General features: G+C 45.1%; 1 protein-coding gene and 1 long non-coding RNA gene across 2 annotated transcripts in view; both read right to left on the minus strand.

Annotated features, from left to right (window-relative positions):
* Positions 1-5460: 5460 nt before the first annotated feature.
* On the minus strand, positions 5461-6677 carry LOC112224043. Its single transcript, XR_002949415.2, has 2 exons — positions 6061-6677; positions 5461-5898 (listed from the first exon to the last, which is right to left on the minus strand). It is a non-coding gene; the product is annotated as an uncharacterized LOC112224043 (long non-coding RNA).
* Positions 6678-7099: 422 nt separating this feature from the next.
* Positions 7100-26119, minus strand: part of LOC112224708 (calcineurin subunit B type 1) — a 53105-nt gene continuing 34085 nt past the window's right edge. The window contains exons 3-6 of the mRNA XM_042305770.1: positions 22649-22825; positions 14589-14648; positions 14048-14232; positions 7100-8887 (exon numbers count right to left, since the gene is read on the minus strand). Coding sequence (XP_042161704.1) covers positions 8840-8887; positions 14048-14232; positions 14589-14648; positions 22649-22825 — 470 coding nt within the window. The 3' untranslated portion in view covers positions 7100-8839. The remainder of the gene's footprint in view (positions 8888-14047; positions 14233-14588; positions 14649-22648; positions 22826-26119) is intronic.

The raw sequence follows: 26119 nt of genomic DNA on the forward strand, positions 1-26119 counted from the left end.
ACACACACCTCGTATTTAGTAACCGGTAGGAGGTCGTTGACCTCATAGGTGTTGATGCCCGGCCCGATGTATGTCAACTCCTTTTTCTCAGAGTGGTATTTCCCCAAGTGGATGGTGAACCAGGTCTCTGCAGGGTTGTCCGTCGCAGCGTACCACTCCAGAGTGATGCCGTAGACCGTCTGCTTGGAGATGCGAATGTCAATGTAGACGTTCTCGTCGACTGAGGACAGGGAGAACGGGGGACGAGACATGGCGGCACCGCCGGAGGAGGAGGCGTTGAAAGACTTGATGTTGATCAGGAAACTGACGGAGAAGTTGCCGATAAAGATGTTGACGAAGGTAAAATAAAAAAAATTGATGGCATGAGGACGAAATGGGCAGTTTTCTAGAAAAACTAGCAGTTGCTAAATGTTCTCGGTGTAACAGTTGGGATAATGGGACAATTGGAAGGTCAACACATTTTCGATCCCTGGATTGAGGAACATTTTCCGAGCCGGCATAGTAGCGTTACACAGAAAGCCTGTCTTACCCAATTGTAAGCAAACGGTCGCATCTGCTGGCTTAGGGGATGGGGTCCTTGTGCTACCCCCGTTGTTATGGTAACAAAAGGTACCCAACGACTTTTCTAGAACATTTGCTAAAAGCTTGAGCTAGAAAACAATTCACAAACAATACAAAATTAGCATCACTCCGGTGCCCCTTGCACTGACAGACAAACTTTGCACTGCAGGGAATCAATTTGCTGTCAAACACTGTGTCGTTCAAACTTCTGAACGTGAGCTGTAATTTGTGGCGTCGACATTTCTTCCCTGTTATGACAATGTTGATGTTATAACGAGATAATAATATAATATAACAATGAATAATAACGATTTTCTACAGACACTAACAATGGCATGAATGGCCCCCACCTCTTCCGCACAGAGGCTTCCAGTTTCACCTGGTGAAAAACATCAAATACAATATAATATATGATTACTTGAGAATGTCGTTTTATTTTCCATATGATAACATAACATTCACTAACAAATATGTATAGAAATGACTATATTCAACAACAACAACAATAAATCCATCCATACACTGCATTCAAGCTCGTGCTAAACAGTCTTGGGATTTTCATTTTTTTTATATATGTTTTTTATTATGAACACAACAAATACAAAAACAGAAATATAACAAGAGTACATAAACCTAACAGAATACATGTTCAATTTGTTAGAAAGTTTTACCTATGGCTTTATTGTTTTAAAAAAAACTTTTACTGATAATTTCAAAATAATATTTAAATTCTTTAATCTTAAATAACGTGAAGAGGGGTTTGTTCTCCGCACACTTCATTTTATGGATAAAGAATCTTTCATGAAAAATAAACAAATGAACAATGAGAGTGAAAACAGGGTCCACAACATCATCAGAAGCTGTGTTTGCTAATGTGCACGTATGTCATATTACTGTAACGGCAACGTGATGACTAATTTATAACTGTGTATTACTTCCTATCACCTTGTATCAGGGAGGTTCTGATGAGACCATAACGCGGTTGTCCCCGCCCACAGGTACAGTATATTCCTCTGAATGAGAGAACTGCCAAAAGTACATTCATAGCCAAGTCAGATTCAAACCTCAAAATAAGAAATGTGGAAATTAAAGTAAGTGCAATGAGTGACGATATAGTCCTCTGATAGTCTTGGAGAGCTTCAGTGAGTCATAGATGAGTGTCTTATGTCAGTGGCGACACGTCATTCAGGGCAGGTGAGGCAGAGCCTGTTTTGAGGCCCACATTTTTTGCAAAAATTAACAACAAATAAAATAAAATGTATATTTTTTTTTGTTGTTGGGGGAGGGTGGGGGGCTTGCCTGTTTTACAATGATATTTTGGCATTAATACGTGTCACATATCAGTTTGCAAGCAATGTAAAAAATATATATAATTGAATTAATTAAACTGCATACAAACAGGCAGCTCCAAAATGCAGGTGTTTCAGCCTAGTTCAGTGCTTCTCCTGTCTTATCCGGTGTCCTGTGTGAATTTAAGTATGCTCTCTCTAATTCTCTCTTTCTCTCTCTCTTTCGGACGACCTGAGACCTAGGACCATGTCTCAGGACTACCTGGCATGATGACTCCTTGCTGTCCCCAGTCCACCTGGCCGTGCTGCTGCTCCAGTTTCAACTGTTCTGCCTGTGGCTATGGAACCCTGACCTGTTCACCGGACGTGCTACCTGTCCCAGACCTGCTGTTTTCAACTCTCTAGAGACAGTAGGAGTGGTAGAGATACTCTTAATGATCGGCTATGAAAAGCCAACTGACATTTACTCCTGAGGTGCTGACTTGCTGCACCCTTGACAACTACTGTGATTATTATTATCGGACCATGCTGGTAATTTATGAACATTTGAACATCTTGGCCATGTTCTGTTATAATCTCCACCCGGCACAGCCAGAAGAGAACTGGCCACCCCTCATAGCCTGGTTCCTCTCTAGGTTTCTTCCTAGGTTTTGGCCTTTCTAGGTAGTTTTTCCTAGCCACCGTGCTTCTACACCTGCATTGCTTGCTGTTTGGGGTTTTAGGATGGGTTTCTGTACAGCACTTTGAGATATCAGCTGATGTACGAAGGGCTATATAAATTTGATTTGATAGAAGGTAGGAGGACCTTAATAAGATCGTCTTTCATTTCAGACGTGTAAAGACACGGGCTATCGGGGGAAAGGAGGGAAAGGAGGAGACCACTAGTTCAGAGCTAGCTGGAGGATAGCAGGGAAAGGAGGAGACCACTAGATCAGAGCTATCTGGAGGATAGCAGGGAAAGGAGGAGACCACTAGATCAGAGCTAGCTGGAGGATAGCAGGGAAAGGAGGAGACCACTAGTTCAGCGCTATCGGGAGGATAGCAGGGAAAGGAGGAGACCACTCAGCTGGAGGATAGCAGGGAAAGGAGGAGACCACTAGTTCAGCGCTATCGGGAGGATAGCAGGGAAAGGAGGAGACCACTAGTTCAGCGCTATCTGGAGGATAGCAGGGAAAGGAGGAGACCACTAGTTCAGCGCTATCGGGAGGATAGCAGGGAAAGGAGGAGACCACTAGTTCAGCGCTATCGGGAGGATAGCAGGGAAATGAGGCAGAACAACAGTTTTCCGCTGTGCTGTAAGGGGTTTTTTCCCTTGAAGGAGAGGAGGACCAAAATGCGGCGTGGTAAGTCTCCATGGTTGTTTATTAAACACATAAACTGAACACTCATACAAAACAGTACCGTGTGGTGTAAAACACAGACACAGAAACAATCACCCACAAACAAAGAGTGAAACCCAGGCTACCTAAGTATGATTCTCAATCAGAGACAACTAACGACACCTGCCTCTGATTGAGAACCATACTAGGCCAAACACAGAAAAACAACCTAGAAACACAAAACATAGAATGCCCACCCAACACACGTCCTGACCCATTCAAACAAACAAATAACACAAATACTAGGGTCAGAACATGACATGTGCTAACATAATTGCAAAAGGGTTTTCTAATGATCAATTAGCCTTTTAAAATGATGTACTTGGATTAGCTAACACAACGTGGCATTGGAACACAGGAGTGATGGTTGCTGATAATGGGCCTCTGTACTCCTATGTAGATATTCCATTTAAAAAATCAGCTGTTTCCAGCAACAATAGTCATTTACAACATTAACAATGTCTACACTGTATTTCTGATCAATGTTAAGTTATTTTAATGGACAAAAAAATGTGCTTTAAAAAAAAAACAAGTACATTTTTGAACGCCACAAATATGACTTAATGTTAATACATATGTGAAAACTGTAATGTGAAACTGTTACTTTTTTGTGAGACTGTCGTGGCTGCCATCTTGGTCCATTAACCATCACACCAGGGAAACAGACCCCCCTCCCCCTCCCTACACACCAGGGAAACAGAACCCCCCTACACACCAGGGAAACAGACACCCCCTCCCCCTCCCTACACACCAGGGAAACAGAACCCCCCTACACACCAGGGAAACAGACCCCCCCCCCCCTCCCTACACACCAGGGAAACAGAACCCCTACACACCAGGGAAACAGACCCCCCTCCCTACACACCAGGGAAACAGAACCCCCCTCCCTACACACCAGGGAAACAGAACCCCCTCCCTACACACCAGGGAAACAGACCCCCCCTCCCCCTCCCTACACACCAGGGAAACAGAACCCCCCCTCCCTACACACCAGGGAAACAGAACCCCCTACAGACCAGGGAAACAGAACCCCCCTACACACCAGGGAAACAGAACCCCCTACACACCAGGGAAACAGACCCCCTCCCTCCCCCTACACACTAGGGAAACAGAACCCCCCCCTACAGACCAGGGAAACAGAACCCCCCTACACACCAGGGAAACAGACCCCCCTCCCTCCCCCTACACACCAGGGAAACAGAACCCCCCCCTACAGACCAGGGAAACAGAACCCCCCCCTACAGACCAGGGAAACAGAACCCCCTCCCTACCCCTACAGGAAACAGACCCCCTACACAGGGAAACAGAACCCCCTACAGACCAGGGAAACCCCCCCTACACACCAGGGAAACAGACCACCCCTCCCCTACACACCAGGGAAACAGACCCCCCCCTCCCTGCACACCAGGGAAACAGAACCCCCCCCCTACACACCAGGGAAACAGAACCCCCCTCCTACACACCAGGGAAACAGAACCCCCCTCCTACACCAGGGAAACAGAACCCCCCCCTCCTACACACCAGGGAAACAGAACCCCCACTACACACCAGGGAAACAGAACCCCCTCCTACACACCAGGGAAACAGAACCCCCCTCCTACACACCAGGGAAACAGAACACCCCCCTCCCTCCTACACACCAGGGAAACAGAACCCCCCTCCTACACACCAGGGAAACAGAACCCCCTCCTACACACCAGGGAAACAGAACCCCCCCTCCTACACACCAGGGAAACAGAACCCCCCTCCTACACACCAGGGAAACAGACCCCCCTCCCTCCTACACACCAGGGAAACAGAACACCCCCCTCCCTCCTACACACCAGGGAAACAGAACCCCCCTCCTACACACCAGGGAAACAGAACCCCCCTCCTACACACCAGGGAAACAGAACCCCCCCCCTCCTACACACCAGGGAAACAGAACACCCCCCTCCCTCCTACACACCAGGGAAACAGAAACCCCCCTCCTACACACCAGGGAAACAGAATCCCCCCCTCCCTCCTACACACCAGGGAAACAGAACCCCCTCCCTCCTACACACCAGGGAAACAGAACCCCCTCCCTCCTACACACCAGGGAAACAGAACCCCCTCCCTCCTACACACCAGGGAAACAGAACCCCCCCCTCCTACACACCAGGGAAACAGAACCCCCCTCCTACACACCAGGGAAACAGAACCCCCCTCCTATACACCAGGGAAACAGAGTGATCACACAAAGCCGATACTTACAATGTTTCAAAGTGTATTTATTTGTTATTGTCATACAGTATCACGTTTCCAACAGTCTCACAGCATCAGATGCAGAATGCAGAGAAAAGGGGAAAAAGAAATCTCAAACTTAAACCATTTTCATTTTCCACATCCTAAAAAAACAACAACAAAAAACAGTCTCCTTCAAAAGAAATTTGAAAAAGTAGCAGTTACAAAACTAAGGAGCAGTCTGGAACTATAAGGACAACAGAACAGAAAGATGGAACTGCATAAATACATATATACAAAAACCAACAGCATCATATCTCCCCGTGAAAGCAGAGTGCAGTGTGTAGCAGTTGACGCAGGAAACAGACCTTTCCAAACCCACCTATCAGGTCACTCAAAGCCAACCCGACAACAAATCACTGGTGTCCAAACCCACCTATCAGGTCACTCAAAGCCAACCCGACCTCAAATCACTGGTGTCCAAACCCAGCTATCAGGTTACTCAAAGCCAACCCGACACCAAATCACTGGTGTCCAAACCCACCTATCAGGTCACTCAAAGCCAACCCGACAACAAATCACTGGTGTCCAAACCCACCTATCAGGTCACTCAAAGCCAACCCGACACCATTTTGTTTTTACATTTTGCCAGGGATGCCCACCTCCCCTTTAAATACGGTAGTTCGGTAAATGCTTGTGTTAATCTCCCTGCTTTTAATACCGCAGAGGGAGAGGGACGATGAGGCGTTCGTGATAGGAAAACAAGTAGTGAAAGAAGAAACATTCAAATATACACCATCCCATGTCGAGTAACTCCGTTGTTACATTGGAAAGAACCCTGTAGTTTAACATCACTATTCAGGAGGGCTTTGACATCTAACTAAGCAACCTAATCTAGTATACACAGTGTATACACTGAGTGGACAAAACATTAGGAACACCTAACTACTCTATCCGTTGACGTAGGCTGACCAGGTGAAGGATATGATCCCTTATTGAAGTCGATTATTAAATCTACTTCCTCGTGAGTGGCGCAGCAGTCTAATGCACTGCATCTCAGTGCTAGAGGCATCACTACAGACCCGGGTTCGATCTCGGGCTGTATCATAACCGTCCGTGATCGGGCGGCACACAATTGTCAGTGTCGTCCGGGTTAGTGGAGGGTTTGTCCCGGGGTAGGCCGTCATTGTAAAATAAGAATTTGTTCTTATTTTACAATGGTTTTTCCATGCTCAACAGTGTCCCGTGTGTATCAAGAATGGTCCACCACTCAAAGAATATCCAGCCAACTTGATACAACTGTGGGAAGCAATGGAGTCAACATGGACCAGCATCCCTGTGGAACCCTTTCAACACCTTGTAGAGTCCATGTCCTGACGAATTTAGGCTGTTTTGAGGGCAAAGAGTGGGGGGTGGGTGCAACTCAATATTAGGATGGTGTTCTTAATGTTTTGTACACTCAGTGTCTATTGGTTACAAAACTAACAATGCGGCCTACAGTTGTCTCAATACGATGCCGTAGCATTATTTATACCATGGCATTGTTGGATAGTCGTTTCTGATTGGCTTGAAGGGCATTCTAGAGCGTGCATTATTTCCCTATAACACACAGTATATCAACATGGTAGAATTCAATGGCTATAGTTCATTCTTACATGTTCTATGTTTAAGCTGCTTTTAAAAACAAAAGTTTATTTGAAAAACGGCATTGTTGAATTAGATTTTCATTATAGCAAGCTTGGACCGATGGTTTGCTTAATAACTAAACTAGCAAGTCTGTTTGTTTGGTTCCCGTGGCAACTTTCTATCTACTTTGCAAATGAACACATTTCTAGCGGCAAACGTGTTTAATTTATAGCTGTGGTATAAAAGGAATAATCAACTCAGGCTCTCTGGAAAATAGTGCAATTCAGTGGAAGGTTAGTTTCGCTCCGCTGGCGCGGCGTGGAACACACCTTCCACGTCGTGCATTATTGTCCATAGAACGTATCTTGTTGATTATCCCTTACATGTTGTCTCAAAAACACACTGACATTTACAATCTATGTCGAGAATTTTTTTCCATCTCGATGTCATTAGGCTCAGGATATTCCTCCAAACTTCAGTTCAAAATGTAATACAATAGATTTTCATAGATGCGCTCCATGACTTGAAGAGAGATTCTTCAACTTGAGTGATGCGCTCTAGGCCACTTTATTCAAGGTGCAACTGAAACGTGACTATTCCAAAACCCTCCGAAAGACACACACACACACAGGTTGGAGCAGCCTTACCACCGAGCCCGTGGAGCAGTTGCTGTACGGGGTTAAGTGCCTTGCTCAAGATCACAACGGCAGGCAATGGCATCTAGGATGTGATACCAACAACCATCTCGTTGCCTGTTCACTTCCCAAACGATTTTTCCCATCAGACCTCGGGTTTCAAACTGGCAACCCTCTGGATGCTGGCGAACCTCTAACTGCCAGACTGACTACCTGTGACTTTGGATTGGGTGACTGTTATGTAGACCGATACAGACTGTTCAACGTAAAAACATGTCATCAAAGTCAATAAATGACAAAAACATTTTCTTGGCATGTATCTCTACTTGACATTTCGTTGTTTTTTTCTTCCAGAAAGTCTGACAAGAAACAGAATAATAATTTCCGACAATATAAGTAACTATAAATAAAGCACTCATGTTACAATAACATTATATTGTATGTTTCATGATTGGAATTTTAACTAATCTAATCACAACTTGCTCAAGAGGATGGAAATGGAACAAAAGAAATGGCTGTTTATTTGTGAAAATAAAATGTGCATCTAGCCATCATGTGATGACGTAGGGAACGCTTGACGTATCACACACTAGTCATCCATCACCGACAGCGACGTGGATAGTTCATAGTAATAACAATATCAGCTGGTTTCTGGGTATGTCCTGGTTGGCACTTCACACCCTACTTTTTTCAATTGTAACTGAAATCAAGTATTATTTATTTAATGTAACACCTCAGATAACGTCACATTTAACCACGAGAGAGCCATTATAGATATACATGAGTATTTGTGTATTTTAAAAAAAAAGAGACCAGAACGAAAATAAAATAAAATAAATTTAAATAACAAAGAAAAAAATGAACTAAATATAAACAAGCAAACATTTCTCCCCCTCCCTCCTCCATTGAACTGGGATGTTCTTTCCAAACAAGAATATCTGTCTTTCTTCGCGTTATTGAGAGGAGTTCAACAACACAGTTGGCTTCGCGAGGCTCGTGCTTTCTTAAGAAAAAAAGTGGCTTCAAGGAGAGAGAGAATACTTCCATTGAAATACACAGAGAGCGTTTGTCAGATGTCTTGAGCAGATCTTCAGAGACAGACGGAGAAGAAAGCGAGGGGGGGGAGAGGAGCGGAGGGACGGGCTCACACGTCCACCACCATCTTTTTGTGTATGTCAAGGCCACCCACCACCTAGGAGAAGAGAGGCGGAACACAAGTATTGAGTTAGAATTGTTATTCTAGTTCGAATTCTAATTCCAATTCTTCAAATGAAGTCACACAATCCCTCCACAACAACTTGCTCCAGCTCAAACCAATTATAACCATGGTCCAATCAGCTCAAACCAATTATAGCCATGGTCCAATCAGCTCAAACCAATTATAACCATGGTCCAACCAGCTCAAACCAATTATAACCATGGTCCAATCAGCTCAAACCAATCATAACCATGGTCCAATCAGCTCAAACCAATTATAACCATGGTCCAACCAGCTCAAACCAATTATAACCATGGTCCAATCAGCTCAAACCAATTATAACCATGGTCCAATCAGCTCAAACCAATTATAACCATGGTCCAACCAGCTCAAACCAATTATAACCATGGTCCAATCAGCTCAAACCAATCATAACCATGGTCCAACCAGCTCAAACCAATCATAACCATGGTCCAACCAGCTCAAACCAATTATAACCATGGTCCAACCAGCTCAAACCAATTATAACCATGGTCCAATCAGCTCAAACCAATCATAACCATGGTCCAACCAGCTCAAACCAATCATAACCATGGTCCAACCAGCTCAAACCAATTATAACCATGGTCCAACCAGCTCAAACCAATTATAACCATGGTCCAATCAGCTCAAACCAATTATAACCATGGTCCAACCAGCTCAAACCAATTATAACCATGGTCCAACCAGCTCAAACCAATTATAACCATGGTCCAACCAGCTCAAACCCAAAAATAATACTCACACAAGGACAGAGCATTTTAGTTGAAGGCTTTAGAGAAATGTTCCAAATATGGCTCATTCAGGAGATTGAAACAGAATACAGACCTTTCACTGGGCCTCCCGGGTGGCACAGTGGTCTAGGGCACTGCATCACAGTGCTAGCTGTGCCACCAGAGACTCTGGGTTCGCGACTGGGAGGTCCATGGGGCGACGCACAATTGGCCTAGTGTCATCCGGGTTAGGCCGGTAGGGATATCCTTGTCTCATCGCGCACTAGTGACTCCTGTGGCAGGCCGGGCGCAGTGCACGCTAACCAGGTCGCCAGGTGCATGGTGTTTCCGCCGACACATTGGTGCGGCTGGCTTCCGGGTTGGTTGCGCGCTGTGTTAAGAAGCAGTGCGGCTTGGTTGGGTTGTGTTTTGGAGGACGCACGGCTTTCGACCTTTCGACGTCTCTCCCGAGCCCGTACGGGAGTTGTAGCGATGAGACAAGATCGTAACTACTAACAATTGGATAGCACGAAATTGGGGAGAAAAGGGGGTAAAATTCAAAACAAAATAATACTGACCTTTCAGATAGAAACTGGCTCGAGTCATGTCATCTACACATAGCACTTCTAATGTTACACTAAATACGTGTTTCCCCCTCGTCAATCTACACACAATACTTCTTGGGTATGACGCTACAAGCTTGGCACACCTGTATTTGGGGAGTTTCTCCCGTTCTTCTCTGCAGATCCTCTCAAGTTCTGTCAGGTTGGATGGGGATTGTAGCTGCACAGCCATTTTCAGGTCTCTCCAAAGATGTTTGATTGGGTTCAAGTCCGGGCTCTGGCTGGGCCACTTAAGAACATTCAGAGTCTTGTCCCGAAGACTTGTCCTGTTGGAAGGTGAACCTTTGCCCCCAGTCTGAGCTTCTGGAGCAGGTTTTCATCAAGGATCTCTCTGTACTTTTCCCTGTTCATATTTGCCTTGATCCTGACTAGTCTCCCAGTCCCTGAGCTGAAAAACATCTCCACGGCATGATGCTGCCGCCACCTTGCTTCACCGTAGGGATGGTGCCAGGTTTCCTCCAGACATCATGCTTGGCATTCAGGCCAGAGAGTTCAATCTTGGTTTCATCAGACAAGAGAATCTTGTTTCTCATGGTCTGAGAGTCTTTAGATGCCTTTTGGCTCCAAGCTGGCTGTCATGAGGAGTGGCTTCATTCTTTCTGGTCACTCTACCATTAAGGTCTGATTGGTGGAGTTTTGCAGAGACAATTGTCCTTCTGGAAGGTTCTCCCATCTCCACAGAACTCTAGAGCTCTGTCAGAATGACCATCGGGTTCCTGGTCACCTCCCTGACCAATGCCCTTCTCCCCAATTGCTCAGTTTGGCCGGGTGGCCAGCTCTAGGAAGAGTCTTGGTGATTCCAAACTTCTTCCATTTAAGAAAAATGGAGTCCACTGTGTTCTTGGGGACCTTCAATGCTGCTGTGCCTCGACACAATCCTGTCTAGTAGCTCCACGTACCATTTCTTCAACCTCAAGGCTTAGTTTTTGCTCTGACATGCACTGTCAACTGTGGGATCTTATATACTGTAGATACTGTAGGTGTGTGCCTTTCCAAATCATGTCCAATCAATTGAATTTACCACAGGTGGACTCCAGTCAAGTTGTAGAAACATCTCAAGGATGATCAATGGAAACAGGATGAACCTGAGCTCAATTTCGAGCCTCATAGTCTCATCAATTTTGCCATTATGGGGTATTGTGTGTAGATTGGTGAGGATTTTTATTTATTTAATCCATTTTAGAATAAGGCTGTAACATTACAAAAATGTGGAAAAAATTAAGGGATCGGGAAATACTGTAAAAAAAAAAAAAGAATGATCCCTTGACTAGAATACAGTATTTACATATGAAGTGGACAGCAGTAGTTATATAGGATGAACTAGAATACAGTATATACATATGAAGTGGACAACAGGATGAACCATGACTAGAATACAGTATTTACATATGAAGTGGACAACAGGATGAACCATGACTAGAATACAGTATTTACATATGAAGTGGACAGCAGGATGAATCATGACTAGAATACAGTATTTACATATGAAGTGGACAACAGGATGAACCATGACTAGAATACAGTATTTACATATGAAGTGGACAGCAGGATGAACCATGACTAGAATACAGTATTTACATATGAAGTGGACAGCAGGATGAATCATGACTAGAATACAGTATTTACATATGAAGTGGACAACAGGATGAACCATGACTAGAATACAGTATTTACATATGAAGTGGACAGCAGGATGAATCATGACTAGAATACAGTATTTACATATGAAGTGGACAACAGGATGAACCATGACTAGAATACAGTATTTACATATGAAGTGGACAGCAGGATGAATCATGACTAGAATACAGTATTTACATATGAAGTGGACAACAGGATGAACCATGACTAGAATACAGTATTTACATATGAAGTGGACAACAGTAGTTATATAGGATGAACCATGACTAGAATACAGTATATACATATGAAGTGGACAGCAGGATGAACCATGACTAGAATACAGTATTTACATATGAAGTGGACAACAGGATGAACCATGACTAGAATACAGTATTTACATATGAAGTGGACAGCAGGATGAACCATGACTAGAATACAGTAAATATAGTACATATGAAGTGGACAACAGTAGTGATATAGGATGAACCATGACTAGAATACAGTATATACATATGAATGGACAACAGTAGTTATATAGGATGAACCATGACTAGAATACAGTATTTACATATGAAGTGGACAGCAGTAGTTATATAGGATGAACCATGACTAGAATACAGTATATACATATGAAGTGGACAACAGGATGAACCATGACTAGAATACAGTATATACATATGAAGTGGACAGCAGGATGAACCATGACTAGAATACAGTATATACATATGAAGTGGACAACAGGATGAACCATGACTAGAATACAGTATTTACATATGAAGTGGACAGCAGTAGTTATATATGATGAACCATGACTAGAATACAGTATATAGATATGAAGTGGACAACAGTAGTTATATAGGATGAACTAGAATACAGTATTTACATATGAAGTGGACAACAGTAGTTATATAGGATGAACCATGACTAGAATACAGTATATCCATATGAAGTGGACAGCAGGATGAACCATGACTAGAATACAGTATTTACATATGAAGAGGACAGCAGTAGTTATATAGGATGAACCATGACTAGAATACAGTATATACATATGAAGTGGACAACAGGATGAACCATGACTAGAATACAGTATTTACATATGAAGTGGACAGCAGGATGAACCATGACTAGAATACAGTATATACATATGAAGTGGACAACAGTAGTTATGATAGGATGAACTAGAATACAGTATTTACATATGAAGTGGACAGTAGTTATATAGGATGAACCATGACTAGAATACAGTATATACATATGAAGTGGACAGCAGGATGAACCATGACTAGAATACAGTATTTACATATGAAGTGGACAGCAGTAGTTATATAGGATGAACCATGACTAGAATACAGTATATACATATGAAGTGGACAGCAGGATGAACCATGACTAGAATACAGTATTTACATATGAAGTGGACAGCAGGATGAACCATGACTAGAATACAGTATATACATATGAAGTGGACAGCAGGATGAACCATGACTAGAATACAGTATTTACATATGAAGTGGACAGCAGGATGAACCATGACTAGAATACAGTATATACATATGAAGTGGACAGCAGGATGAACCATGACTAGAATACAGTATTTACATATGAAGTGGACAACAGGATGAACCATGACTAGAATACAGTATTTACATATGAAGTGGACAGCAGGATGAACCATGACTAGAATACAGTATTTACATATGAAGTGGACAGCAGGATGAACCATGACAAAAGGTACGTAGACATTGATGTGACCAGTGTCCAATGTCTCTATATACATTGGGGCAGCAATCTCTAAGGTGTAACCCCCCGAATAGTGTTGCACAGTTCTGGAACATTTTGTCATGCTCTATCCCTGCTTGTTCCTTCCAGATCCCAGGATTCCTCCAATCAGAACTTTGGAAAAATGTCAAGGGATTTTCTTTAACCACCCCAACACGGTTCCCCCTGGACAACACAGTTCCCCCGGACAACACAGTTCCCCCGGGACAAAACAGCTCCCCGGACAACACAGTTCCCCCCGGACAACACAGTTCCCCCTGGACAGCACAGTTCCCCGGACAACACAGTTCCCCGGACAACACAGTTCCCCCCGGACAACACAGTTCCCCGGACAACACAGTTCCCCGGACAACACAGTTAGACCTCAGACTTACTAAGCAGAACTCTTCGAAGGATATCCTGCCATCTCCGTCCTTGTCTGCGTTGATGATGGTCTTGTCCACAATCTGCTGCAGCTGGGTGTCCTTCAGGTTGTTTCCTACCATCATCTTCAGCACCTGGAAGAGCTCTCCGTTGGAGATGTAGCCATCCTTGTCCATGTCGTAGATCCGGAAGGCAACTAGAGAGGGGAGGAGAGGGGGGAGGTAGAGGGAGGGGTGGAGAGGATGGGAGAAAGAGGTGTAGGAGGGAGTATGCAGGAATGCGCGTGTAAATAGATAACAGTGGTTTGAACACAGAGCTTTGTTTTGGTGTTTCGGAGAACGCCTCATCATTAACCATCAGGCATTCTGTTTCTACTGTGGCGACTGGAGGAGGGGAAGGAAGCAGGAACGTGTGTAAATACAGAATAAACAACCACATAGCGCTTTTGGTTTTGTCTTTGTAGTACACATCGTTGTAACTTTGTATGGTGAAACGGTGTGTAGATGGAGAGGAAGTAGCGGAGATGGATTTGCAGTAGATTTGTCTACTTACACCGAAGCTTTGACTCCTTGTCCCCCTTGACACTGAACTGTGAGACTCCCTCGATGAATTCTGATAGGGGGGAGAGATGGTTTAGAGTTAGTTAGACTTCATATGACTGCTTGTATGCAGCCTATGCTAGACTTTTTAAATGCACTACGGGAGCGATCATATGCAAATGCAGTACTTTATGCATTCATAAGTCTCTTCGTAAACACAACAGCAGACTACTACTTGGGGCTAAATTCAATCCAATCCCATCGCTCCGTTTCGGGCTTTGCATCTTTTAGAACGCAATTAACAGTAAACGTGGCATATGTCGGATCAATTGCGAATGACCTTGAAACATCAATCACGCTATAAAGTGGATCTTCAGCTGTCCGGATTGAATCTGGGCCTAAAGTAATAATAGTTGTGACTGTCCTGTGTTCAGGTGATCTAGTTGTGACTGGCCTGTGTTCAGGTGATCTAGTTGTGACTGGCCTGTGTTCAGATGATCTTGTTGTGACTGTCCTGTGTTCAGGTGATCTAGTTGTGACTGTCCTGTGTTCAGGTGATCTAGTTGTGACTGGCCTGTGTTCAGATGATCTTGTTGTGACTGTCCTGTGTTCAGGTGATCTAGTTGTGACTGTCCTGTGTTCAGGTGATCTAGTTGTGACTGGCCTGTGTTCAGGTGATCTTGTTGTGACTGTCCTGTGTTCAGGTGATCTTGTTGTGACTGTCCTGTGTGTTCTAGTTGTGACTGTCTTGTGTGATCTAGTTGTGACTGTCCTGTGTTCAGATGATCTTGTTGTGACTGTCCTGTGTTCAGGTGATCTAGTTGTGACTGTCCTGTGTTCAGGTGATCTAGTTGTGACTGTCTTGTGTTCAGGTGATCTAGTTGTGACTGTCCTGTGTTCAGGTGATCTAGTTGTGACTGTCCTGTGTTCAGGTGATCTAGTTGTGACTGTCTTGTTTTGTGGTTAGAGAAGGTAGTGGTTAGAGAAGGTAACCTAGTGGTTAGAGCAGGTAGCCTAGTGGTTAGAGACAGGTAGCCTAGTGGTTAGAGCAGGTAGCCAAGTGGTTAGAGACAGGTAGCCTAGTGGTTGGAGCTGTTGGGCTAGTAACCGAAAGGTTGCAAGGTTGAATCCCCGAGCTGACAAGGTACAAATCTGTCGTTCTGAACAAGGCAGTTAACCCACTGTTCCTAAGCCGTCATTGAAAATAAGAATTTGTTCTTAACTGAGTTGCCTAGTTAAATAAAAGAAAAACAAGGACATTTCTAAGTGACCCCAAACTTTTAAACGGTATATGTATGTCTTTCAGAGGGGTTGGGATAAAGCAGAAGTCAACGTTTAGTTGATGATTAACGTGATCTTAATGATTACATTAAATAATCAGGGATCAATCATGCTCATGACAAGTCTCACAATGCATTGGAATGATGGCATCATAATGCATTAAACCTGTAGGCTTTCATTTTAATGAATCGTTCTATATATGATTAATTTATCTTCATGCCTCTCTTTTTGATTTATTTCTCCTCTATTTAACCAGGTAGGCCAGGTGAGAACACCTTTATTTAACCAGGTAGGCTAGTTGAGAACACCTTTATTTAACCAGGTAGGCCAGGTGAGAACACCTTTATTTAACCAGGTAGGCTAGTTGATAACACCTTTATTTAACCAGTTAGGCCTGTTGAGAACACCTTTATTTAACCAGGTAGGCTAGTTGAGAACACCTGTATTTAACCAGGTAGGCCAGTTGAGAACTCCTTTATTTAACCAGGTAGGCTAGTTGATAACACCTTTATTTAACCAGTTAGGCCTGTTGAGAACACCTTTATTTAACCAGGTAGGCTAGTTGAGAACACCTGTATTTAACCAGGTAGGCCAGTTGAGAACTCCTTTATTTAACCAGGTAGGCTAGTTGAGAACACCTTTATTTAACCAGGTAGTCCAGGTGAGAACACCTTTATTTAACCAGGTAGGCTAGTTGATAACACCTTTATTTAACCAGGTAGGCTAGTTGAGAACACCTTTATTTAACCAGGTAGGCTAGTTGATAACACCTTTATTTAACCAGGTAGGCCAGTTGAGGACACCTTTATTTAACCAGGTAGGCTAGTTGAGAACACCTTTATTTAACCAGGTAGTCCAGGTGAGAACACCTTTATTTAACCAGGTAGGCTAGTTGAGAACACCTTTATTTAACCAGGTAGTCCAGGTGAGAACACCTTTATTTAACCAGGTAGGCTAGTTGAGAACACCTTTATTTAACCAGATAGGCTAGTTGAGAACACCTTTATTTAACCAGGTAGGCTAGTTGAGAACACCTTTATTTAACCAGGTAGGCCAGGTGAGAACACCTTTATTTAACCAGGTAGGCTAGTTGAGAACATCTTTATTTAACCAGGTAGGCCAGTTGAGAACACCTTTATTTAACCAGGTAGGCCAGTTGAGAACACCTTTATTTAACCAGGTAGGCTAGTTGAGAACACCTTTATTTAACCAGGTAGGCCAGTTGAGAACACCTTTATTTAACCAGGTAGGCTAGTTGAGAACACCTTTATTTAACCAGGTAGGCTAGTTGAGAACACCTTTATTTAACCAGGTGGCCAGTTGAGAACACCTTTATTTAACCAGGTAGGCTAGTTGAGAACACCTTTATTTAACCAGGTAGGCCAGTTGAGAACACCTTTATTTAACCAGGTAGGCCAGTTGAGAACACCTTTATTTAACCAGGTAGGCTAGTTGAGAACACCTTTATTTAACCAGGTAGGCCAATAGAATGATCTGTATACAGTCTGTGCAAATGAAGTAAGGAGGTAAGGCAATAAATAGGCCAATAGTGGCGAAGTAATTACAATATAGCAATTTACACTGGAGCGATATATTTGCAGAAGAAGATGTGCAAGTAGAAATACTGGTGTGCAAAAGAGCAGAAAAACAAAAACAAATATGGGGATGAGGTAGATAGTTGGTTAGTTGGATGGGCTATTTACAGATGTACATACAACTGCAGCGTTCGGTAAGCTGCTCTGACAGCTCACCCTTCAAGTTAGTGAGGGAGATATAAGTCTCCAACTTCAGTGATTTTTACAATTTGTTCCTGTCACTGGAAGGAAAGGCGGCCAAATGAGGTGTTGGCTTTGGTGATGACCAGTGAAATATACCTGCTGGAGCGCGTGCTACGGGTGGGTGGTGTTATGGTGACCAGTGAGCTGAGATTAGGCGGAGCTTTACCTAGCAAAGACTTATAGATGACCTGGAGCCAGTGGGTTTGGCGACGAATATGTAGCGAGGACCAGCCAACGAGAGCATACAGGTCGCAGTGGTGGGTAGTATACAGGGCATTGGTGACTAAACGGATGGCACTGTGATTGGATGCATCCAATTTGCTGAGTAGAGTGTTGGAGGCTATTTTGTAAATGACATCACCAAAGTCCAGGATCGGCAGGATAGTCAGTTTTACGAGGGTATGTTTGGCAGCATGAGTGAAAGAGGCTTTGTTTGCAAAATAGGAAGCCGATTCTAGATTTACCTTTGGATTGGAGATGTTTAATGTGTGTCTGGAAGGAGAGTTTACAGTCTAACCAGACACCTAGGTATTTGTAGTTGTCCACATATTCTAAGTCGGAATCGTCCAGAGTAGTAATGCTAGTCGGGCGGGCGGGTGCGGGCAGCGATCGGATGAAGAGCATGCATTTAGTTTTACTAGCATTTAAGGGCCGTTGGAGGCCATGGAAGTAGTGGTGTATGGCGTTGAAGCTCGTTTGGAGGTTTGTTAACACAAAGAAGGGCCAGATGTATACAGAATGGTATCGTCTGCATAGAGGTGGCGCTAACTGGCCTTTAGACTACTTGAGTGTCTGGAGCATCAGCATTTGTGGGTTCGATTACAAGCACAAAATGGCCAGAAACAAAGAACTTTCTTCTGGAACTTGTCAGTCTATTCTTGTTCTGAGAAATGAAGGCTATTCCATTCGAGAAATTGCCAAGAAACTGAAGATCTCGTACAACGCTGTGTACTACTTCCTTCACAGAACAGAGAAAACTGGCCCTAACCAGAATAGAAAGAGGAGTGGGAGGCCCCGGTGCACAACTGAGCAAGAGGACAAGTACATTATAGTGTCTAGTTTGAGAAACAGACGCCTCACAAGTCCTCACCTGGCAGCTTCATTAAATAATACCCGCAAAACACCAGTCTCAACGTCACAGTGAATGCTGACCATCTAGGCGGAGATGCTGGCCTTCTAGGCATAGTTGCAAAGAAATAGCCATGTCTCAGACTGGCCAATAAAAAGAAAAGATTAAGATGGACAAATAAACACAGACACTGGACAGAGAAAGATTGGAAAAATGTGTTATGGACAGACGAATCTTGTGGTGTTCGGATCACAAAGAAGAACACTCGTGAGACGCAGAAAAAATGAAAAGATGCTGGAAGAGTGTTTGACACCATCTGTCAAGCATGGTGGAGGCTGGTCTGGGGGTGATGGTCTGGGGGTGATGGTCTGGGGGTGATGGTCTGGGGGTGAGGGTCAGTCTGGGGGTGAGGGTCTGGGGGTGATGGTCTGGGGGTGATGGTCTGGGGGTGATGGTCTGGGGGTGATGGTCTGGGGGTGATGGTCTGGGGTGGTCTGGGGGTGAGGGTCTGGGGGTGATGGTCTGGGGTGATGGGGGTGAGGGTCTGGGGGTGATGGTCTGGGGGTGAGGGGGTGAGAGTCTGGGGGTGAGGGTCTGGGGGTGAGGGTCTGGGGGTGATGGGGGTGATGGTCTGGGGGTGATGGTCTGGGGGTGATGGTCTGGGGTGAGGGTCTGGGGGTGGGGTCTGGGGGTGATGGTCTGGGGGTGGGGGTCTGGGGATGGTCTGGGGTGAGGGTCTGGGGGTGATGGTCTGGGGGTGATGGTCTGGGGTGATGGTCTGGGGTGATGGTCTGGGGGTGAGGGTCTGGGGGTGAGAGTCTGGGGGTGAGGGTCTGGGGGTGATGGTCTGGGGGTGATGGTCTGGGGGTGATGGTCTGGGGTGATGGTCTGAGGGTCTGGGGGTGATGGTCTGGGGTGATGGTCTGGGGGTGAGGGTCTGGGGGTGATGGTCTGGGGGTGATGGTCTGGGGTGATGGTCTGGGGGTGATGGTCTGGGGGTGAGGGTCTGGGGGTGCTTACGTGGGGGTTAAGTGGGAGATTTGGGATCAAAAAGGGATCTTGAAGAAGGGAGGCTATCACTCAATTTTGCAACGCCATGCCATACCCTGTGGATGGCACTTAATTGGAGCCAATTTCCTCCTACAACAGGACAATGACCCAAAGCACAGCTCCAAACTATGCAATAACTATTTAGGGAAGAATTAGTCAGCTGGTATTCTGTCTATAATGGAGTGGCCAGCATCATGCTGTGGGGACGTTTTTCAGAGGCAGGGACTGGGAGACTAGTCAGGATCGAGGGAAAGATGAATGGAGCAAAGTACAGAGAGATCCTTGATGAAAACCTGCTCCAGAGCGCTCAGGACTTGAACCCGATTAAACATCTTTGGAGAGACCTGAAAATAGCTGTGCAGCGACGCTCCCCATCCAACCTGACAGAGCTTGAGAGGATCTGCAGAGAAGAATGGGAGAAACTCCACAAATACAGGTGTGCCAAGCTTGTAGTGTCATACCCAAGAAGACTCGAGGCTGTAATTGCTGCCAAAGGTTCTTCAACAAGGTACTGAGTAAAGGGTCTGAATACTTATTTTAGTGTGATATTTAACAACAAAAAACAACGTATTTTTGCTTTGTCATTATGGGGTATTGTGATGTCATTATGGGGTATTGTGATGTCATTATGGGGTATTGTGATGTCATTGTGGGGTATTGTGATGTCATTATGGGGTATTGTGTGTAGATTGATGAGGGGGGGAAAAACAATTTAATCCATTTTAGAATAAGGCTGTAGCGTAACAAAATGTGGAAATGCACTGTATATACACAGGTTAGAGAGGCTGGAGCAGGGGACTGCCACACTGGGCGCCGTGGAGCAGTTGTTGTGGAAGTGCCTTGCTCAAGGGCACAACGGCAGGCAATGACATCTATTTGATACCAGCAACTCTACAGTTGACATTCTCATTCTCATACCCTCCAGATTTTCCCCGTCAGACCCCGGATTCGAATTCGCAACCTTCCAGTTACTAGCTCACATCTCAAACCAGCCTATTATATATCTATAGGGCGGCAGGGTAGCCTAGTGGTTAGAGCGCTGGACTAGTAACCGGAAGGTTGAAAGTTCAAACCCCCGAGCTGACAAGGTACAAATCTGTCGTTCTGCCCCTGAACAGGCAGTTAACCCACTGTGCCCTGGTAGGCCTTCATTGAAAATAAGAATTTGTTCTTAAGTAACTGACTTGCCTGGTTAAATAAAGGTTAATTTTTTAAAATTAATATATAATAATATTCAGCAATTTTAGCACTCTGTCTCTAGCCTGGGTGCGTGCCAGTCTGTTCCATATGGAATAGTCGTGCATAATGGAGTAGGAAAAAGCACAAACAGATCTGGGACCAGGCTATAGAAGGAGACAACAGATCTGGGACCAGGCTATAGAAGGAGACAACAGATCTGGGACCAGGCTATAGAAGGAGACAACAGATCTGGGACCAGGCTATAGAAGGAGACAACAGATCTGGGACCAGGCTATAGAAGGAGACAACAGATCTGGGACCGGGCTATAGAAGGAGACAACAGATCTGGGACCAGGCTATAGACGGAGAAAACAGATCTGGGACCAGGCTATAGACGGAGCCAACAGATCTGGGACCAGGCTATAGAAGGAGACAACAGATCTGGGACCAGGCTATAGAAGGAGACAACAGATCTGGGACCAGGCTATAGAAGGAGACAACAGATCTGGGACCGGGCTATAGAAGGAGACAACAGATCTGGGACCAGGATAATTGAGGAGACAACAGATCTGGGACCAGGCTATAGAAGGAGACAACAGATCTGGGACCAGGCTATAGGAGGAGACAACAGATCTGGACCAGGCTATAGGAGGAGACAACAGATCTGGGACAAGGCTATAGAAGGAGACAACAGATCTGGGACCAGGATAGAGGCTACAGAAGGAGACAACAGATCTGGGACCAGGATAGAAGGAGACAACAGATCTGGGACCAGGCTATAGAAGGAGACAACAGATCTGGGACCAGGCTATAGAAGGAGACAACAGATCTGGGACCAGGCTATAGGAAGGAGACAACAGATCTGGACAAGGCTATAGAAGAAGACATCAGATCTGGGACCAGGCTATAGAAGGAGACAACAGATCTGGGACCAGGCTATAGAAGGAGACAACAGATCTGGGACCAGGCTATTGAGGAGACAACAGATCTGGGACCAGGATATTGAGGAGACAACAGATCTGGGACCAGGCTATAGAAGGAGACAACAGATCTGGGACCAGGCTATAGAAGGAGACAACAGATCTGGGACCAGGCTATAGAAGGAGACAACAGATCTGGGACCGGGCTATAGAAGGAGACAACAGATCTGGGACCGGGATAATTGAGGAGACAACAGATCTGGGACCAGGATAATTGAGGAGACAACAGATCTGGGACCAGGCTATAGGAGGAGACAACAGATCTGGGACCAGGCTATAGAAGGAGACAACAGATCTGGGACCAGGCTATAGAAGGAGACAACAGATCTGGGACCGGGCTATAGAAGGAGACAACAGATCTGGGACCGGGATAATTGAGGAGACAACAGATCTGGGACCAGGATAATTGAGGAGACAACAGATCTGGGACCAGGCTATAGGAGGAGACAACAGATCTGGGACCAGGCTATAGAAGGAGACAACAGATCTGGGACCAGGCTATAGGAGGAGACAACAGATCTGGGACCAGGCTATAGAAGGAGACACCAGATCTGGGACCAGGCTATAGAACGAGACCACAGATCTGGGACCAGGCTATAGAAGGAGACAACAGATCTGGGATCAGGCTATAGAAGGAGACCACAGATCTGGGACCAGGCTATAGAACGAGACCACAGATCTGGGACCAGGCTATAGAAGGAGACAACAGATCTGGGACCAGTCTACTCTGGCTTACCCTTGAAATCCACCTCTCCGTTTCCATCGGTGTCGAAGATGTCGATGACCCTCTGGACCAGCGGGTTCTGCTGGAGTTCAGGGAGGGACATGAACTCCTCCACGCTAAGGGATCCAGAGTTATCTAGGTCCAGTTTCTTAAACCTCTTTCCCAGACGCTTAATCTCATCAGCATCGACTGGAGAGAGAGAGAGAGAGAGAGAGAGAGAGAGAGAGAGAGAGAGAGAGAGAGAGAGAGAGAGAGAGAGAGAGAGAGAGAGAGAGAGACAGAGAGAGAGAAGAGAGAGAGAGAGAGAGAGAGAGAGAGAGAGAGAGAGAGAGAGAGAGAGAGAGAGAGAGAGAAGAGAGAGAGAGAGAGAGAGGAGAGAGAGAGAGAGAGGAGAGAGAGAGAGAGAAGGAGAGAGGAGAAAAGGGAGAGGGAGAGAGGAGAAAGGGAGAGGGAGAGAGGAGAAAAGGGAGAGAGAGAGGAGAAAAGAGAGAGGGAGAGGGAAAAGGAGAGGGAGAGAGAGAAAGAGAGGAGAGAGGAGAAAAGAGAGAAGGAGAGAGGAGAAAAGGGAGAGGGAGAGAGGAGAAAAGGGAGAGGGAGAGAGGAGAAAGAGAGAAGGAGAGAGGAGAAAAGGGAGAGGGAGAGAGGAGAAAAGAGAGGAGAGAGGAGAAAAGGGAGAGGAGAGAGGAGAAAGAGAGAAGGAGAGAGGAGAAAAGGAGAGGAGAGAGGAGAAAAGGAGAGAGGGAGAGAGGAGAAAAGAGAGAGGAGAGAGGAGAAAAGGGAGAGGGAGAGAGGAGAAAAGAGAGAAGGAGAGAGAGAGAAAAGGGAGAGGGAGAGAGGAGAAAAGGGAGAGGGAGAGAGGAGAAAAGAGAGAAGGAGAGAGGAGAAAAGGGAGAAGGAGAGAGGAGAAAAGGAGAAGGAGAGAGGAGAAAGGGAGAGGAGAGAGGAGAAGAGAGAGAGAGAGAGGAGAAAGGGAGAAGGAGAGAGGAGAAAGAGAGAAGGAGAGAGGAGAAAGGGAGAGGGAGAGAGGAGAAAGGGAGAGGGAGAGAGGAGAAAAGGGAGAAGGAGAGAGGAGAAAAGAGAGAAGGAGAGAGGAGAAAAGGGAGAGGGAGAGAGGAGAAAAGGGAGAGGGAGAGAGGAGAAAAGAGAGAAGGAGAGAGGAGAAAAGGGAGAAGGAGAGAGGAGAAAAGAGAGAAGGAGAGAGGAGAAAAGGGAGAGGGAGAGAGGAGAAAAGGGAGAGGGAGAAACCAGGCAGTTAAACATACAGTACACATTGGGAGCAGAGAGGTTCCATTACAGTGAGGTCTTTTAACTGGCAGACCCTCTTATCCAGAGGGACTTACACTTACAACCAAGGTAGGCAAGAGCAAGACAACCACATATCTCAGTAAAAGGTATCAGTTTACCTAGATCTCCTGGAATATAGACATGCAACACATTGACACATGCATGGTTACCCAGCAAACCTTGTACCAACATATACAATGACTACGGACTTCCTCCCTACCTACACAGACCTGATACAACAACAGACCTGATACAACAACAGACCTGATACAACAACAGACCTGATACAACAACAGACCTGATACAACAACAGACCTGATACAACAGACCTGATACACCAACAGACCTGATACATCAACAGACCTGATACAACAACAGACCCTGATACAACAACAGACCTGATACATCAACAGACCTGATACAACAACAGACCTGATACAACAACAGACCTGATACAACAACAGACCTGATACAACAACAGACCTGATACAACAACAGACCTGATACAACAACAGACCTGATACATCAACAGACCTGATACAACAACAGACCTGATACAACAACAGACCTGATACACCAACAGACCTCACACAGACCTGATACACCAACAGACCTGATACAACAACAGACCCTGATACAGACCTGATACAACAACAGACCTCATACAGACCTGATACAACAACAGACCTGATACAACAACAGACCTGATACAACAACAGACCTGATACAACAACAGACCTGATACAGACCTGATACAACAACAGACCTGATACAGACCTGATACAACAACAGACCTGATACAACAACAGACCTGATACAGACCTGATACAACAACAGACCTGATACAACAACATACCTGATACAACAACAGACCTGATACAACAACAGACCTGATACAACAACATACCTGATACAACAACAGACCTCACACAGACCTGAGACAACAACAGACCTGATACAACAACAGACCTGATACAACAACAGACCTCACACAGACCTGAGACAACAACATACCTGATACAACAACAGACCTCACACAGACCTGAGACAACAACAGACCTGATACAACAACAGACCTCACACAGACCTGAGACAACAACAGACCTGATACAACAACAGACCTCATACAGACCTGAGACAACAACATACTTTAAAACACAGGCGGAAACAAACACAAAGATCAAGTTATCTACAAACATTGCCTGAAATATTCCAGTTCAGTGAATGTACATCTGTTGTCGATGTGGGTAGTACAAACAGCCCTAGATGTCCCAGTCCCTGAGGAGAGTTTCCTGCCCTGTAGAGCTCCGACCATTACAGAGTACTGATCCCACCTAGTTTCTGTTGTCCCCCCCCTCACAAGAGCAGGAGCTAAACCCTGTAATAACACAGATACTAACAACAGTATAAGCTTATTCAGACACACCATGATCCCCCCCGCCTTATTAAATGAGAAGAACGAAGGGGTGGAACTGGCTTTGAGGTCTAGATTTGAATTTGAGGACCCAAAGCGATGCTTTGTTACTCCATATTTCAAATGTCGTCTCTAAATCATTTGTGTGTTTGAGTCTGGCTAATACCACTATATCTGCATTAACTATTCTAATGTTTTTTTCTCCCCCCCCCACTAATTGATCTTCTGTTTTTCGCGACGCGGATCCTGTGTTCTGCCTTACAACCAGTGTAACCGAGTGGATCACATGCAGCGACCAAAAAAAAAAACGACTCAGAAAAAGAGGGAAACGAAGCGGTCTTCTGGTCAGACTCCGGAGACGGGCACATCGTGCACCACTCCCTAGCATTCTTCTTGCCAATGTCCAGTCTCTTGACAACAAGGTTGATGAAATCCGAGCAAGGGTAGCATTCCAGAGGGACATCAGAGACTGTAACGTTCTCTGCTTCACGGAAACATGGCTAACTGGAGAGACGCAATCCGAAGCGGTGCAGCCAGCGGGTTTCTCCACGCATCGCGCCGACAGAAACAAACATCTTTCTGGTAAGAAGAGGGGCGGGGGCGTATGTCTTATGGCCAACGTGACATGGTGTGATGAAAGAAACATACAGGAACTCAAATCCTTCTGTTCACCTGATTTAGAATTCCTCACAATCAAATGTAGACCGCATTATCTACCAAGAAAATTCTCTTCGATTATAATCACAGCCGTATATATCCCCCCAAGCAGACACATCGATGGCTCT

The sequence above is a fragment of the Oncorhynchus tshawytscha genome, linkage group LG25, assembly GCF_018296145.1.
Source record: "Oncorhynchus tshawytscha isolate Ot180627B linkage group LG25, Otsh_v2.0, whole genome shotgun sequence".
In the NCBI taxonomy this organism is placed as follows: domain Eukaryota; kingdom Metazoa; phylum Chordata; class Actinopteri; order Salmoniformes; family Salmonidae; genus Oncorhynchus; species Oncorhynchus tshawytscha.